Source organism: Ursus maritimus, unplaced genomic scaffold, assembly GCF_017311325.1.
Source record: "Ursus maritimus isolate PB19 unplaced genomic scaffold, ASM1731132v1 scaffold_3, whole genome shotgun sequence".
Taxonomy (NCBI): domain Eukaryota; kingdom Metazoa; phylum Chordata; class Mammalia; order Carnivora; family Ursidae; genus Ursus; species Ursus maritimus.
The window spans coordinates 97,786,487-97,804,843 of NW_024425563.1; the positions used below are offsets into that span (position 1 = coordinate 97,786,487).

The 18,357-nt window shown below is 35.9% G+C and overlaps 1 protein-coding gene across 1 annotated transcript in view; it reads right to left on the reverse strand.

The window, feature by feature from the left end:
* Window positions 1-2,586: 2,586 nt before the first annotated feature.
* LOC103674665 (zona pellucida binding protein) overlaps window positions 2,587-18,357 on the reverse strand; it is a 121,449-nt gene continuing 105,678 nt past the window's right edge. Inside the window, exon 8 of the mRNA XM_040644496.1 lies at window positions 2,587-2,967. Coding sequence (XP_040500430.1) covers window positions 2,873-2,967 — 95 coding nt within the window. The 3' untranslated portion in view covers window positions 2,587-2,872. The remainder of the gene's footprint in view (window positions 2,968-18,357) is intronic.

Sequence of the window (18,357 nt, forward strand, 5' to 3'; positions counted from 1 at the left end):
GAGGCCCTGGTTCTTTGGACATCTCCACTCTGTGTCCTCAGGTTGGTCCAGGGTTTCAACGCAGCAGTTGCCAGAGGGAAGCTATGGGCTGACGGTTAAGAAAGGACTCTCTCTGGAGTAAAACTTGGTGCTCTGCTGGGACGAAGGGCAGAAGCGAACTCATACTGGAGAGGTGAGCAATAACGTCTTCTGCCAATTCTATTTTAATTTTTCCAAGTATGTTTATTGCTTCCAAGATTTTGAAAGTAATTTGTTTCTTTGTAGGAAATTTGAGAAACAGAGGATACCAAAAAAACCTCCCACATGTTCCCACTACATAAAACTGTTGTTAACATTTTGGTTCATTTGATTGAAAACTCTAAAGAATACTATAGAACATTCTACCCTATGGCAATAGCACAATTTATTCAACCACTTCACTCTTGTAGGTCATCGAGGTTAATTCCATTTTCATTATTATACAGAATGTGGATGTTAATATCATTGGGCATAATATTCTACCTGACTTCTGATTTACTTTCTTAAGATAGTTTCCTGTAAGTGACACTCCTGGATCAACCTTGTAAAGGCTCTTTTTATATATTGCCAAATGAATACACATTTACACATTTATAACAAGAAAAAATTTGATTAATAAAATAATATGGGAATCACATTTGCTTTAGCTTCGCAGGTTGATGTAAACATCACATTGTTTTAATGTTAAAAAACACTTTGTTAAAATTAAGGCGTTATATAAATGTTAAGATATTATTCTGATGCAAACAAAAATAACAAACACTTGAAACTGCCTTATGACAATAATCTCTCTCGGGCATTAGTTTGTAATTTTTACCCTATACACTGTCATCAAACAATTTCCAACAGTCTACATTATATGTTAATAGATGCAACGGTTATCTTAATTACTGAAGTATATGTTTATACTCACAGGACACTTCCACGCCTCACTCCCATGGCTCCCCTTGTTTGTCTACTCTTATCCCAGATCACCTTCTCTTCCTGACTGGATTCCGATCTCCAGTAACCTGCACCACCATTATAACTCTGCTCTGCTTCCCAGGCTGACTAGCTATTGAGCTGATATTGTTCATCCCGAGGAAAACGTTTTGTAAGTTAAATTCCTCAGCATTTTTAAATACCAGGAAAAAAGTTAATCCAAACTCAGGGAGTACAAAAGAAAATGTATTTCAGTTCATCTTATTACACAAGTAAGAAGTCTGGAAAGCTTTAGGGGCTGTACTGCTTTTAGAGATGGAGACTTAGGTCTTTTACTAGTTACAAGAAACATGTACTGTAAGAACCATGGCCCACCCAAACAGTGTAATGGCAAATATGTGACTTACTAAAGCGAAGAAGGCTTTTTAAAGGAAAAAAACTTCTAAAAACCATATGAAAACAATTACATCATGACTATGAAAGTTACAAGGAATTTTTTAAAAAAAGATCACCAAGGCTAACAAAGAAATGTCATTTCACTTCCCTCTGTACTTATGTGAGAATTCCAGGGTAATATTTGTCCGCAGCATAACCAAATGAGAGACTAACTTATTAACCGGTGAGTTTTAAAAAGTCAAATAGATCCTAAATATAAGTAAACTTTTCCCTGTCAATGCACATTTGTGCCTAGATCCCACCTGTGTATATTTGCCATTTACAAATGTTTATGTCTTAAGAAAAGAAATATGGGGGCGCCTGGGTGGCACAGCGGTTAAGCGTCTGCCTTTGGCTCAGGGCGTGATCCCGGCGTTGTGGGATCGAGCCCCACATCAGGCTCCTCCACTAGGAGCCTGCTTCTTCCTCTCCCACTCCCCCTGCTTGTGTTCCCTCACTCGCTGGCTGTCTCTATCTCTGTCGAATAAATAAATAAAATCTTTAAAAAAAAAAAAAAGAAAAGAAATATGAAGGGAAAAACAGGGAATGTCCAAGAGAATATAAAGTGTTACAAATACAATAAAAAAATTGAGAAAACTACTAATTTTCCAAGTTGCTCGTGTATTTTTCTGGTACTTAAACCCTTACATTTTGGGTAATTTTTCATATTCAAATACAGCACCCCAGTGTGACAGAGGGTATGGTGGTGGTGGCAGAATTATCTGTGACATGACACTTTAATGATAAAGGAAATGCAATAAAAGATGTAATGATCTTTTGATACTTTCCCCTCCAGGTGTCGTCAGGGCAAGAAATTGCCTAATTTCGCTCTCTCTCCACATTGTGAAAGCTCAAAGGTTAATTTAGGCACACAGAATGGTTATTCCATTTTAAAATGTCAGAAAGGTAATTTAAAGGGCTCTAAACCGAAAAGGTGAAAATCGCCACTTTGAACACATTAGAAACCCATCAAGTTGTTGGGACCTAGCCTCACACGGAAGTGGCTAAAAGTTGCAATAATAAGATACACAGGCTTTTTAAAAAGTGACCTTGAACTATGAAAGGTCAAACTAGAAGAAACAAAATCTCATAAAATTAAATCAAAGGAAGGAAATAAGCTGGAATTAAAATGATTATGGAAGAATATGGTGGCCCGAGATTAGTCAACGTATTATAAAGAGAATGGGCTATTTTAAAATAATCCTGAAAAATCTTTAGGGCTAACACCAACAGAGTATATTTGAAACTTTTTAAAAAGCAGTGATCCAAGAAATATTCTGAAGTCATCTGTAGTTTTGGCATTAAGATTTGGATAAAGATTAGTGGGTGCTCCATTCGTAAAGCATTTGGCAATCCAATGTTTCAATTAAAATGATGACACCGTACTTTGTGAAATCTAATATATTTAATTTTGGCATAATAGTGATTTATTATGTATTAATATTTCAAAAATATACTTTTGTGTTTAACAAACCACTACAGTTCTCAAACTCATGGCCTATATGCATGCTTTTGCTCCAAACGCCAGGCTGCTGTTGCACTGAAGGCAGTGAGTCCCATCGCGGGGGTTGTAAGACCCAGGGCTGCAGATCACTGTGGAGAGAGAATAAGGTAATAGGTAACAGTTTCCTCCAATGCCACATCAGTTAATTTTACATGGAGGATACATTTTCAAAAAAGACTCTTTTTCCTTTTTATAATTTTTGTTTGTTTTTAATTGTGGTAAAATACAAATAAAATTTACCATTTTAACCATTCTTAAGTGTACAGTTCAACAGTGTGAAGTATATTCACGTTGTTGTACAACTAACTTCCAGAACTTTCTCATCTGGGAAAAACTGCAAGTCTATATTCATTAAACACCTCTCCATTTCCCCCTCCCCAAATGCCTAGCAGCAATCCTTCTGTCTGTTTCTAAATACCTCATATAAGTGAAGAGTTGTTAACTTTTCACTGACCCTGGCTTAGACCAAGACTGCTACCCCACAGGGTTTTACTGACACATAATGTCGAGGTGAGAAAGCCAGCTCGGTCACCTGGTAGGCTGCGTCAGAAGCCACAGAGTGGAAGAGGGCCCACACTAATAACCACACCTTCGAGGCACAGATAGCCCTAAATATGGGAAGGACTTTCAGCTTATTTCTGATAATCTCCTGACCTCACGTCCTATTTCTGTCACCTGCTAAATGTTTAACTTCAGAAAAATTACTAACGTAACTCATACGATCATACGGATAACTGTATCTAATGAATATGTTACCACAGTGATCTCTGCCTGACAGAAAGTAGAGAAGGGCAGAAAGAAATCAAGGGCAAAAACCTCCTCAGTCATTGCATGACTTTGGGATTCGGGGGAAGTGGTCAATTCTTAGCTCTAGCTTCCTCATTTGTAAAACTGGTACAGTAACAAACACGTCTGTACCCTTATGCAAGGACTGAAATCAGATGACTTAGATGCAAATGCATCCAGTACACTGCAAGCCTTCAATAAATGCTCTGTCGCCTGTGGGACCGCCTCTCCCCACACATGAAGGCCATGTGATGCCAAGCTCTCTAACTAGGCTGGGGTCTCTGATTATCCTGTTCCTCCTTTTCCTATTGCAAATGTAGTCAGCCAAGGATTCAAGAAGATGTTAGTTGCACATCTGAGGCATGGTTATTATGGGCCATCAGAGAAGATTCTTTTTCTGGCACCATGACCAATAATACGTGCCACTGTTTGGATCTGGGTCATAGGACATTATCCAATTTCATATCACCCTTTTAAAAATATTCTTTCAAATTGGGAAATATTTCAATTGTTACTCAGAGAAAGTATTTTTCATTCTGGTTTTAACAGATATTTTATTTGGGGAATAATGTTTCAGATAAAAAAATATTGGTTAAACAAAGTTAAATAGGTTTTTTGCTGCAGTAACAACAGTGGTGATGTATAGGGTAAAACTGTCATGATGTGACATTTTTCAAAGGTGTGTAATCATGGTACTCTTTCTTTCAAAACACATATTAATATTTCTTAAAGCACAAATATGGCAATGCTGAGAAAAGGTATCAGTGTTAAGTCACCACACAGGGAGAAGAGAAACATAAATCTACATGCAGTCTTTACACACAGACTTTATACTGAGTATCACCAGTAGAGCTGACACCAGCATAAAATAATCATCTAAATGCAAGTTTAAATAAATACGATCTTCTAATAAATGTTCTTAGAATTAATAAATCTTTATAACACAGTATGTGCAATATCTCAGAGTCCTTATCTATAGCACCCTCTCCTAAAATATATCCTAAAATGTCATGTTCTATTTTATGTGGCATTGAGGAAAAATTCTCAAATGTTATTTAAAGTAGAAGATTAGCAAAATTATTTTCTAGGTTTTAGTCTCACTGAGCACAATAGTTTCCAGCTGCAGTTATGAGAGCAACCTGATTAGATCTTGATAAGAGGAGAGGGAAGCACTGATGACTGATCAGTACTGACATACAAAGAAATGAGAAGCAGGCAGAGGAAAAAATCTTCATGATTTTGGATAGGGAATACTTCCTTAAAAAGGGAAATAACTAACCATAATATAAAACGTGATACACATGGTATTAAAATTAAGAACTTAATTAAAAAATGAAAAAAGTAACAACAGTCAAGCAACAAAACTGGGACACAATTGTGGCTAAATAACCTATAGGATAACATCAAGAACATACAAATAATTCACATAAATCGATGAGAAAAGGACAGAAAACCAATTTAAAAATAGGAATAAAAAAGAAAAAAAATACATGCCCGACTAATGTCATTTTTATTGGGCCTCAAAAAAACCCAAAACAACTCAAAGAAATTAAGAATTTGGGAAATGCAAATCAACAGCAAACTGTAATATACTAAGAGTGACTTCAGCAAGAGGACCCCCAGGCTCCCATGGAAATATTAAATAAACAACTAGAGACTGCCTAAAATAACCTTGCAGGAGCTCTGGAAATTAGTTGAAGATCAACAGCAACCAAATAAACACACAACTGAGAAGCATGTTCCAAAGGGTACAACACCTGTGGCGTTTTTCACCCTTGTCCCGGCTCCTTTCCAGGGCAGACCCAAGTGTTTCGGGGGAGCTGGGTTCCACCCAGTGCGGGGCTCCATCCCACACACTGGAGAGCAGAGCAGACTGGATTGGCCACCTGTTGGATGGCCACCTGAGCGGCTGGTCTCAGTGTTGCTCATTTCAGAGCTCGTTCAAATCTCAGGCTAGGGGAAGCCCTGGGCACATTCCTGAGAACCACAAGGTGATGACAGACCCTCAGATGCCTGGGGCCAGAGACTGGTGATTGAGGAATATGACAGAACACCTAAGGACCACAGGAGAAGCAGTGTGCAGACTCTCAGGGAAATGAGGATATTCAAAAACAGATAAATAAAAAAAATTAAAAATAAAAACAGCCAAGTATACAGAGGAATCAGAAGAAAACACATAGGACCAAATACATGGAAAGGTGCTCAACATAATATTAATTATTAGGGAAGTACAAATCAAAACTAGAGTATGGTATCACTTCACACCCATTAGAATGGACACTATATAAAAAAAAGAAACAGAACAAGTGTTGACAACGATGTGAAGAAACTGGAGCCCTTGTGCACTGTTGGTGGGAATGCACAATGGTGCAACTGCTATAGGAAAAATATGGAGGTTCTTCAAAACATTAAAAATGCATGTACCATATGATCCAGTGGTCCCACTTCGGGATATAGAGCCAAGAGAACTGAAAGCAGGATCCATGAAGGGAATCTCTAGACCTTAGTTCACTGCAGCATTACTTACCACAGCCAAGAGGCGAAAAGAACCCAAAAGTCCCTTAGTGGGTAAACGGATAAAGAAAATGTAGTATATATACACACCACAGAATATCGTTCAGCCTTATAAAAATAAATCCTCCAACATGCTGTGATATGGATGAAATTTGAGAATATTATGCTAAGTGAACTGAGGACAGTTACAAAAAACAAATAGGATGTGATTCTGCTTACAAGAAGTATCTAAACAAATCAAACTCACAGAAACAGAAAGAGCTGTGGTTTCCAGGAGCTGGAGAAGGAAGAAATGCAAGTTGTTCTTCAAGAGGTATGCAGTTTGGGCTTATGAAAAGCTCCAGATATCTGCTGCAAACAATGTAAAGTCAGGGCTACGGAACTGTATACTTCAAAATGGTCAAGGTAGTTGATTTTATGTTATGTGCTTTTTAACCACTACTAAAATTTTTAAAAAATACAACAAAACATTAAGAGAACAAAAACCTTCCAACAAATAAGAAGCCAAGTCTACATGTCTTCACAGATGAATTCTACCAAATATTAAAAAAAAAAGAAAAACATTAACCCTAATCCTTCTCAAACTCTTCCAAAAATTGAAGAGGAAGGAAAACTTCTGGATTCATTCTATTATGGCGCAATTGCCCTATTACAAAGCCAAAAATGGTACATGAGAAATGAACTATGGACTAATAAACCTTCTGAATATTGATGGAAAAATCCTCAACAAAATACTAAATCAATTTAACAGCATGTTAAAAGGATTATATACCATGGTCACTTAGGATTTATTCCTAAAATGCAAGGACAGTTTAATATATGAAAATCAAGCATAGTTCCTTATATCACATGAACAGAATGATGGGGGGGAAATACCATACGATCATCTCAACTGATGCACAAAAAGCATTTCACAAAATTCAACATCATGTTACAGTAAAAACTGTAAGCAAATTTCAATTATATAACGAGGTGTTATCAACCATAGTTATTATGTTCGATCCTTAGACTTTATCCATCTTATAGCTGAAAGCTTGTAGCTAAGAAAGTAGAACTTAAATATTCTTAGCAAAGATAAATAAAAGATAAATATGTAGGTGATGGGGGTGTTAATGAGCTAGGTGGGAGAAATCCCCCCACCATGCATACATATATCAAGTCATCACAATGTACACTCTGAGTATTTTACAATTTCGTCCATTATACCTCAATAGCTATGAAAGATACCACAGGAACATAAGTAATAGGAGCACAAGGCAAAGTAGCCAAATAAAAAGAAGAGTTTTGCAGTGAGTCAAATTTGGTTTCAAATTCTCATTTTCCACTTACTATCTTTATAAACACATGCAAGTACCCTAAGATTGCCGAGATTCAAGTTCTTTGATTACAAAATTGGGATACTTCCTATTTCAGAAAGATATTTGATGTTTAAGATAACACTGGCCAAACTTTGAGCAAAGCTTCAGTTATTATTATAAAGAAATCAGTGAAATGCATATTTCCGAGGGATAAGCAGGACTTAGTGCACTGACTGAAACACAGTCAGCACTCAGGATACTATGACAGAACTTCAGTCTGTGTTCTCCTCATTCTTGAGCTCTTACAGCAAATCTGTATTGCCCATGTGGCCCTTACCACATTTGGTCCTTAATTGCTACTTAAATTTTCATATGTCCAGATTTATATTCCGTTAGATCACACATTCCCTAAAATTCCCACAAGCTAAAATTTGTATTTTTGGTATTTCCCTCTCGTATCACTTAAAACAATGTTTGGTAATGGATAATATAATAGATATTTAACGTTAAAAAAAACCACGAGAGGAATAAAATGGATTCTCCTCAACTTGATAACGGGTTTTCATGAAAACCCACAGTCACTACCACAACCATCAGAAACTGTGAGATTTTCCTCTAAGATCAGGAAAAAGATAAGGATGACTATTACCTCTGCCTCTTTTAATACAATATTGGAAGTCTCACCCACAGCAAGGCAAAATCACTCAATCAATCAATCAATCATTCAAATTAGAAAGAAGTAACACTAGCCTGTCCACACAGTATGATCTTCTATGCAAAAAACCCTAAGGAATCCACCAAAAAAACCCTAATTGACCTAAGAAACAAATTTAGCCAAGTTACAAGACATTTTTGACGTGCAAAAATCAGTTGTTTCTACACACTAACGATGAACAATCCAAAAAGAAAATTAAGAAAACAGTTCTATTTACAATAGCATCAAAAATATAATATTTAGGAGTAAATAGCCAACAAGGAATAATACTTGTATACTAAAAACTACTAAAAATTACTGAAAGAAATCAAAGAAGGCACAAATAAATGGAAAGACATCTCATGGTCATGGGTTGGAACATTTAATATTGTTAAACTGTCAATGCTACTGCAAACCATTCATAGTTTCTATGCAAATTCTATCACAATGCCAGTGGCAATGTTTTCAGAAAAAGAAAAATCCATCCTAAAATTCACTGAAACCTTTAGGGATGAAGAATAGCCAAAACAATTTTGAAAAACAAAGCTGTAAATCTCATACTTGCTGATTTTAACACTACAATGCTACAATAATAAAAATGGTATAGTCCTGGCATATAGACAGAGCTAGAGACAAACAGAATAAAATAGTCAAGAATAAACTCTCAAATGATTTGGAACAAGGGTACCAAGATCATTCAAATGAGGCAAGGACAGTTTTGTCACCAAATGGTAGCAGGTAAGGGGGATATCCACATGCAAATGTAGGAGGCTGGACTCATACCTTAAGCCATATGTAAAAGTTAGCTCAAAAAGATCAAAGACCCAAACAGAAGAGCTAAAACTGTAAAATTCTTATAAGAAAATGTAGGCTAAAAGATGCATGACATTACATTTTTCAATGGTTTGTTAATGTAACACCAAAAGCATATGGACAAAAGAAAAACATAATTATTTACAAAGGAGGTTAATATCCAAAATAATAATAGTAACAAAGAACTCTAATTCAACAACAAAAATTAAAACAACTCAATTAAAAAATGGGCAAAAGCTTTGAGTAGCCATTTTTACAAACAAGACATACAAATAACCAATAAATACATGAAAAATTGCTCCACATCACTAACCATCAAGGAAATACAAATCAACACCACAATGAGACACCACTTCACACATATTAGGATGGCAAGTTACTAAAAAAAAAAAAAAAAAAGTAGAATAAGTGTTGGCCAAGATGCAGAGAAACTGTAAGCCTTGTGCTTTGTTGGTAGGGGTGTAAAATGGTACAGCCTCTGTGTATGGTGGTTCCTCCAAAAGTTAAAAACTGAATTACCATATGATCTAGTGCTTCTATGTCTGGGTATAAGTATACGGACTGAAAGTGTGTGCCTCTCTAAAATGTATATGTTGAAAACCTAACTCCCAGTGTGGCTCTCTATAGAGATGAGGCCTCTTAGGAAATAATTAAGGTTAAATGGGGTCTTAAGAGTGGGACTCTGATCTGATAGTATTAGTGTCCTTGTGATGAGGTTGTGGGATATAGGTGAGGTTCAGTGGGGTGGAGTCCGGAGCCGATGACCAAGAAAGAATTCTTGAGGCATCGTTGGTGCAAAATTGGTGGTTTATTAAAGCAGGGGGACAGGACCCTTGGGCAGAAAGAGCTGCTGCCCCAGGTTGTGAGGGGTGGCTGATTATATACCATGGGGTTGGGGGAGGTAAGGAAAAGGGAGGTTGAGAAAGTACTTTCATATGTTGAAGAAGACTCACAGGATACTGGAGGCCTTGCTATTGTCAAGTTAAGGTTGTTGACCCCTCTAGGAGGTGTTAACAGTAAGATAGTTGGGAGCTTCCTGGAGGAATGTTACTTTCCTCCTATCAGGTGTCCTTATCAATGGGCCTCAGGTTTAAAAGAAATACCATTTTATTTACATTTCCTTCTGCCTCAGCCTCCCTCAATTTTATGGAGGGGGTGGTAACGTTAGGGCTTCAGGAAACTGAATTATGGGTCTTGCAGGGCTGTGATCTCTGTCAGTTAGCCATTTGTTTTTTCCTTTCCTTAGTTTTAGGGCAGCCGGGAGTGCCGAGGAATGTTGCATACATGGGGGGGTGGTTTGCAGGGTGTCAGTTTCTGCTTTGTCCTCAGCTTGCCTTCTGTTCCCTCATCACTTGTAAGAAGGGACAGCAGCAGAGTGCTTGCTCTCTTTGTCCCCTCTGCACACACTAACCAAGACCATCTGAGGATATAATGAGAAGGTGGCATGCTATGCCATCTGCAAGCCAAGAAGAAAGCACTCATGGGAAACCAAAACCTTGAACTTGGACTTCTAGACTCTAGAATTGCGTGTGTGTTGGGGGGGGGGGTTATACTATTCAAGCCATCTAGTCTGGGATTTTGTTATGGAAGCCCAAACGGATTGATACAATATTTATCCAAAAGATCTCAAAGCAGGATCTCAAAGAGATATTTGCACATCATGTTTGCTGCAGCATTATTCACAATAGCCTAGAGGTGGAAACAACCCATTTCCATTGACAGATGAATGGATAAAAAAAAAATGTGATACATACACATGGATAGAGAAGGTGTAGTGTAAGTCACGGGAATAAAAGACACGGCATAGGGAATATAGTCAATGATACTGTACTAGCATTGTATAGGGACAGATGCTAGCTACACTTAGGTAAAATGTTGCATAATGCACGAGCTTGTCAAATCACTATGTTGTACACCTGAAATTAATGTAACATTGAATGTCAACTATACTCAAATAAAAAAATTATTTAAAAAAAAGAAGATGTGATATGTGTTAGGTGAATTAATGTAACAAATGTGAGAATGTGAAACTATGAAAAGTACTGTGGAATGGGTTGAAAATGTGTGATGGTAACCTACCACACATTTTAGAGAATGGGAATGTGGGCCATCCATACAATGGAATATTATTCAGTCTTAAAAAGAAAGGAATTCTGACATATGATACAACACAGATGCTAAGTGAAATAAGCCAATCATGAAAGGACAAATATTGCATGATTCCATTTATAAGAGGTACCTGTAGTAGTCAAATTTAGAGAGACAGAAAGAAGAATGGTGATTGTTAGGGACTAAAGGAAGAGGGGACTGGGGACTTATTGTTTAATAGGTACAGAATTTCAAATGAGGAAGATGAAAAAAGTTCTAGAGACGGATGGTGCTGATGGTTAGTACAACAATGTAAGTGTACTGAATCCCATGAAATTGTACATTTAAATATGCTTAAAACATTATCTTATGTATATTCTACCACAGTTTTAAAAATGTGATGCATTCCATAGGGTCATCAGATCAAATATGTAAAGTGTGATTATGCCAAGAACTGCATATAGGATTTCTCCTACATTGCTATTGTAAAAGTGTTAATTCATACACCAAATTGGAAAACAGACTGATATATTTTAATGAATTGCATGTCTTCTGACCCAGTATTAGGTAATGACGTTGAGGAATCTTGGATACTAGTATGTATAAACAAAGATATTAATAACAGCATTGTTCATCATGGCAAAAAAACAAAAGTGCGAAGCAATTCAACAATGAAACAGACACATACACCTTTATATATTCATGATAGATTATGTAGAAATAGAAATTTTTAAAGATAGTATTATAACCACAAAAATATGAACAAATCTCACAAATACAGTCTACAGTAATGTGCATCAGTTAAAATGGCCTACTATTAGATTCTCAGGCTGGATTTTTAAAAATCCAACTTTATAAAGCAAAAGTGTAAATATTAACCAAGTTTATCTATACCCGCACTACACTCAAATAAAATATCAACCACAATTTTGTTTTATATAACTTGATGAACAATTTAAAACTGGTATCATTTAAAAAGAATAAAGAAGGTGGTTTATCCTCTCTAGACATCAAGACACTTAATAATTTAGTAATTACCACAGATCAGTAAAACAAAAGAAAGGACTCTTTAAAAGACATATATATGTATGGCATGTACCCTTATTTTAGATCTGAGGGTAAAGAAAATTTTGACATTAATGAAATTAATTACTAGAAAAAATTTTTTTCTTAAATTTTCTAAAAAGGTAAGACTTTTCTAAAAGGAACAAAGAAAAGGGACAATAAGACTCATTCTGCATTATACAAACAAAAAATATGTACCAAAAACAATGTCCACAATGTTCAAAAACAAGTGGTAAGAACTCCAACTCTAACTTGTATCGAATTAATCCATCTGCAGTAAGAGTGATAAAATCTGGAAAAAGCAGCACACACTACTTGACAGCACTGAAGAGGTAGGAAGGCAGGCAGATTCTGAAGGCATGCTCAACTCTTGAAGGAAGGGTAATTTACAAGGTAAAATTATTGTTACGTATCTCTGCAGCAGGCACTCTCCAGTCTATGTGGCTGGGTAAAACTGAAGCAGAAATTCAGTCTCACTGGTTACAAAAAATAAAAGGACAGACTTTTAGGCCACCAGAAGATATGGAAAGTAATGGGAAAAATTCAGTGAAACAGAATTGGGCGCTCTTAGAGCTCATATAAACTCCACCCAGATAACTGGCTGATGCATAACCTTCACAAGTGTCAATGATATTGCAAGAAGTTCAGCAAAAAGTAAGCGTTAGAAGGCTGAATAAACCAAGGGGGAGAGTGTAGATTTTGAATCTGGCATATTATTAAGACACAAATCAACAATCTTCAGAAGAAAAATAAACCAGAAGACTCTACATAGTACTATCCATAAAGTTTAGTATAGCATAAACATTATTAGATTTTCAAAGACACAGAAAACTGTGACTCATAGTCAAGAGGGAAAAGATCAATAGAAACAGATCCAAAATAACATAGAAGTGGTACTTAGCTATAAAGATGTTAAAGCAGCTAGCGTAAATGCATCCAAGGACATACATTACTATAATAAGTAAGCAGATTGGAAAATTGCATCACAGAAATGGAAGCTCTAAATCACATAAAAGAAAATTCTAGACGTCAAAACTAAAATATTAAAAAAAAAAAAACTTAGATGTGTTTAATAGCAAAATAGTGACAAAAGTAGAATATGTCAGTAAATATGAAGATATGCCAACAGGAACTGCCCATTCTGTAGAATAAAGAGAAACAAAAGTTTCAAAAAATGAACAGTGATACCAGCACAAATACTGGTAGCTCCAAAAGACTGTCCTAACCAAAAAGACATGAAAAAAATCAAGCAAAAACTCTCAGAGTTAACTCTGAAAGAACTCTGGAAAACACTCAAAATACCAGAAATAATAATATGGCAGAAATAAGTCTTTTCCTATCTGTAATTACTTTAACATAAATGGATTAAATTCCACTATCATAAGTTGGATATTGACAAAATAAATAAATAAAACATGATACAACTATATGCAATCTGGAGGAGACTCACTTTAGATCAAAAGAAACAAATAGGTTGAAAGTGAAAGAACGAAAAAAGATATTCCATGAAAATAGTAACGAAAAGAGCTGAGCGGCTGTACTAATATACACTAAATAGAATAGTCAAAAGGTGTTATAAAGAGGAAAAGAAGGAAACTACATACTTATAAAAGGGTCAATTCACCAAGATATAACAATTCTAAAAATATATCAACAATAGGGACAATAAGACTCATTCTGCATTATACAAACAAAAAATATGTACCAAAAACAATGTCCACAATATTCAAAAACAAGTGGTAAGAACTCCAACTCTAACTTGTATCGAATTAATCCATCTGCAGTAAGAGTGATAAAATCTGGGATATTTCCTGAGATAGACAATATTTTGGGCCACAATACAAACCCAAAAAGACTGGCATACAAATCATTTAAAATCACAATAGAATGAGGCTGGAAATCCGTAACATAAGAAAAAGTGGAAAGTTCACAAATATGTGGAAATTAATTTTCTCTTGAAAGATCAATAGGATAAAGAAGATATCAAAAGGGAAATTGGAAATGCAAAGTCATTTCAACATTAGAAAATCAATCAATGTAAGCTTCTATACTAACATAATAAAGGACAAAAACCATATGATTATTTCAAAAGTTGCGGATAAGGTATAGGACAAAATTCACTAACTATTCATGATTAAGACTTCAGAAAACCAAGAATGGTAGGGGACTGCTTCAAACTGACAACAAGCATCTAAGAAAATCTTACTGTTGATATCATACTTGAAAGTAAAATGTTATTTATCTCTAATATTGGGAACAGGGCAGGAATACTTGTTCTTATTTCTATTCAACACTGTATTGGAGGAGCTAGCAAATGCAATAAAACAAGTAAAAGAAATAAAAGGCATAACTATAAGACAAAGAAGTAAAACTGCTGTTACTTGCAGATGATATGTTTACTCATTTAAGAAAAATATAGAGTATACAAATTAATTTTGAGATCTATTCAGTGAATTAAAGAGAGTCACATGATCCAGCTCAGTATTTACAAATCATCTGTACTTGCTTTCTGCCTGTGGATGCCACTTAGGAAGCATCATTAAAGTCTCCTCTCCTACTGCTGTCACGTCTATGTCAGAGTCTCCCAAAGAGCCCAGATAGCTATGGAAGCTCCTCATTGGAAGTTTGGTCTTTGAAACAGCTGATGAGAGTCTGAGGAGCCATTGTGAGCACTGGGGAATGTTCATGGACTATGTAGGAATGAGAAATCCAAACACCAAGCACTCCAGAGGTTTTGTTTGTTATGTATGCCACTGCAGAAGAGGTGGATGCAGCCATGAATGCAAGGCCATACAAGGTGGATGGGAGAGTCGTGGAACCAAGAGAACATGTGCAAAGACCTGGTGCCTACTTAACTGTGAAGAAGATTTTTGTTGGTGGCATTAAAGAAGACACCGAAGAACATTATCTAAGAGATTTTGAAAAGTATGGGAAAATTGAAGTGACTTAAATCATGACTAAGACAAGTGGCCAGAAGAGAGGCTTTGCTTTTGTAATATTTGATGACCATGACTCTGTAGATAAGATTATCATTCAGAAATACCATACTGTGAAGGCCATAACTGTGACGTAAGAAAAGCCCTATTTAAGGGAAAGATGGCTAGTGCTGCATCCAGACAAAGAGGTCGATGTGGTTCTGGAAACTTTGGTGGTGGTCATGGAGGAACTTCAGTAAATGAAGTGGTTTTGGTGGCAGTCAAGGTGGTGGTGGATATGGAAGCAGTGGGGATGATTAACATGGACTTGGTAATGATGGAAGCTATTCTGGAGGCAAGGGAGGCTACAATGATTCTGTCAACTACAACACTCAGTCTTCTCATTTTGGACCCAGAAACAAGGAAAATTATGGAGGCAGAAGCTCTAGCCCCTAAGGTGGTAGAGGCCAATGTTCTGCCAAACCACACAACCAAGGCGGCTGTGGTGGTTCCAGCACAAACAAGAGCTATGACAGTGGGGAAGATTTTAATTAATGTCAGTAAAGAAAGCTGTGCAGGAGAGGAGAGCCAGAGAAGTGACAGGGAAGCTACAGGTTACAAGAGATTTGTGAACTCAGCCAAACACAGTGGTGGCAAGCTGCCACAAACAAGCCATGTTTTAGACAATACTCACACGCATGGACAAAAACTCAAGGACTGTAGTTGTGATGAACTGTATAATAGATTATTTTTCTCTATGGAGAGTAAAAAGCATTCCAAAAAAGGGTTTTAATGTAGATTTTTTTTTTTTGCACGTATGCTATTGATTGCTAAATTTAACAGTCTGAGCATGATGCTGAATGCACGTGTCTTTTTAAAAATGTAGCGTAAACACAGTCTACTCTGAAGCCATTCTGGTAAACTACATTGTTATGTGAAGTCAGAATTCCTTCAAGATGATTCCAGGTTTCATTTGAAATTTATATACAACCTGCCTGGGCATAGAAGCCACTGTCTCCAGAAACTTTGATATAGTTAACTGACACAGTAAGTTCGTTGTGACCTGGAGTTCACCATTAAAAGATCACCCACCCAAGGAAAGTCAAAGAGTTTATCTGGTTATTAATATGATTGTTGGCATATCCTATGTAACGTATCTGAATTGAATTATGGTATCAGATAAAATTATAAATGGGAATAAAGCCTGTGTATCATACAATATCATGTGCAATCAATAAATAATTTAATATCCTCTTCAAAAAAAAATCAACTGCATTCTTATATGCTAACTGGAAAATTAAAAACAATTAAAAACAATTCAATTTACATTACAAACAAATGATTAAAAGCAAGAGCAAAAAAACCCCCTATAATCCTTCAGAATAAATCCAAGAAAAAATATGCGACTACAAAACATCCTTGAGACAAATTTAAAATAATTTACACAGACAGAGGATAACCATGTTCACTGTCAGAAGACTATATGTGTTTGGAATGACAATTATTATTAATTTTGTCTCTAGAATCAATGCAATCTATTCAAACCGCAGCAGGCTTGTTTGCAGAAATTGGCATGCTAATTCGAAACTGTATATGGTAATTCAAAAAAGCAGAATGACCAAAGTAATTTTTTAAATGTAGTGTAATAGCTACTATGAAGCTCCAGCAATCCACACTTCGGTATTGCTGAAATTAAAGACATGGTTGGATGGAGCAAAACCAAGCCTACACAAGGATAGTCCACTGAATTTCAACAAGAGGTACCAGGAAATTTTAATGGAGAAAGAGAAGTTTTCAACAAATCATGCTAGATCACCAGGACAGAATATCTGTATGGTTAAAAAAAAAAAATCATCAACCTTTACCTTGTACCAAATAGACAAATTAATTCAAAATGTACCACAGACCTAAATGCACAACCCAAAAGTACTAAACAAAAAGCACAGGAGAAAATCTTTGTGATCCTAGAATATGCAAATGTTTATTAGAACACAAAAACACATGAACCACAGGATAAAAAATTAGTAAGTTGGACTTCAGTGTTTTTCTCAGAAAATAAAAAAAGTAGGCCACAGTCTGGGAGAATACGTTCACGTGCATACAGGTTCCCCTCGCTATCTGAAACCAGAGCATTCCTAGGGAAAATTTTGGAAGCTGAAATGGTGCAAAGAAGCAACTACACTTCACAGAAGTGGAAATCCTATCAGATTTTCTTCGGTTAATGAAAACTGGTTTTAAGGTAGGTCTTTCATAAAAGCAAAGTGGCATAAAGTGAAATTTCAGATAGCGTGGAAAACCTGTATATTGGAAAGTGACTTTTGTCTATACTATACTAAGAACTCTTACAACTCAGTAAGACAAAGAACCACTTAAAAAATGGGAAAGATATTTGAACAGATACCATGCAAACGAAATACCAATACCCAATATGAATTTGAAAATACCTTTTTAAAAGGAAACTGAAAATTAAAACCACAATGAGATACCACTACACACACATACACTGAAAGTGCTAAAATTAAAAAGAGTGATCATACTATGCTTTGGTAAGGATTTAGAATAACTTTAACTCCCTGGTAGAACATGAAATTGTACAGCCTTTTCGCTGGTAGAACATGAAATTGTACAGCCTTAAGAAATAATTTGGCTTTTTTTTTTTTTATAAAGTTAAACATACACTTACCGTATGACCCAGCAATCGCAGTCATAGGTATTTTCCCAGGAGAACTGAAAACATATGTCCACACAAAGACTTGTACAGGAATGTTCATAGCAGCTTTATTTGTAATGGCCTAAAACTGGAAACAACCCAAATGTCCATCATCAGGTGAATGGATAAACAAATGTGGTATATCCATACAACGGAATACTACTCAGCAATAAAGAACAAACTATTAATACATGCAATAACACTGGCGAATCTCAAAATCATTCTGCTGAGTGAAAGCATTCAAACATTATATATTCCATGACTCCACTTACAGAAAGTTATAAAAATGCATGCTAATATATAGTGACACAAAGCATATCAGCATTTGTTTGGGAATGAATGTGGAAGTACTATCAATTACAAAAGGGTATAAGCAAAATTCAGCATTGTGGCAAAGATCCTCTTCTTGATTGTAGTGACAGTTTCATGGATATATGCGTGTCCAAGTCATTAAATTGTACAATTTTAAAATGAGAAATTAACTGTAAGTCAATGTTGAGCCCAAACAAAGCAAGATACAGAAGTTAAGGTAAGACAATGTGTATTTAGTGATTATCAGGCAAACCAATACTATCTGTCATTATTGATTACTGCAA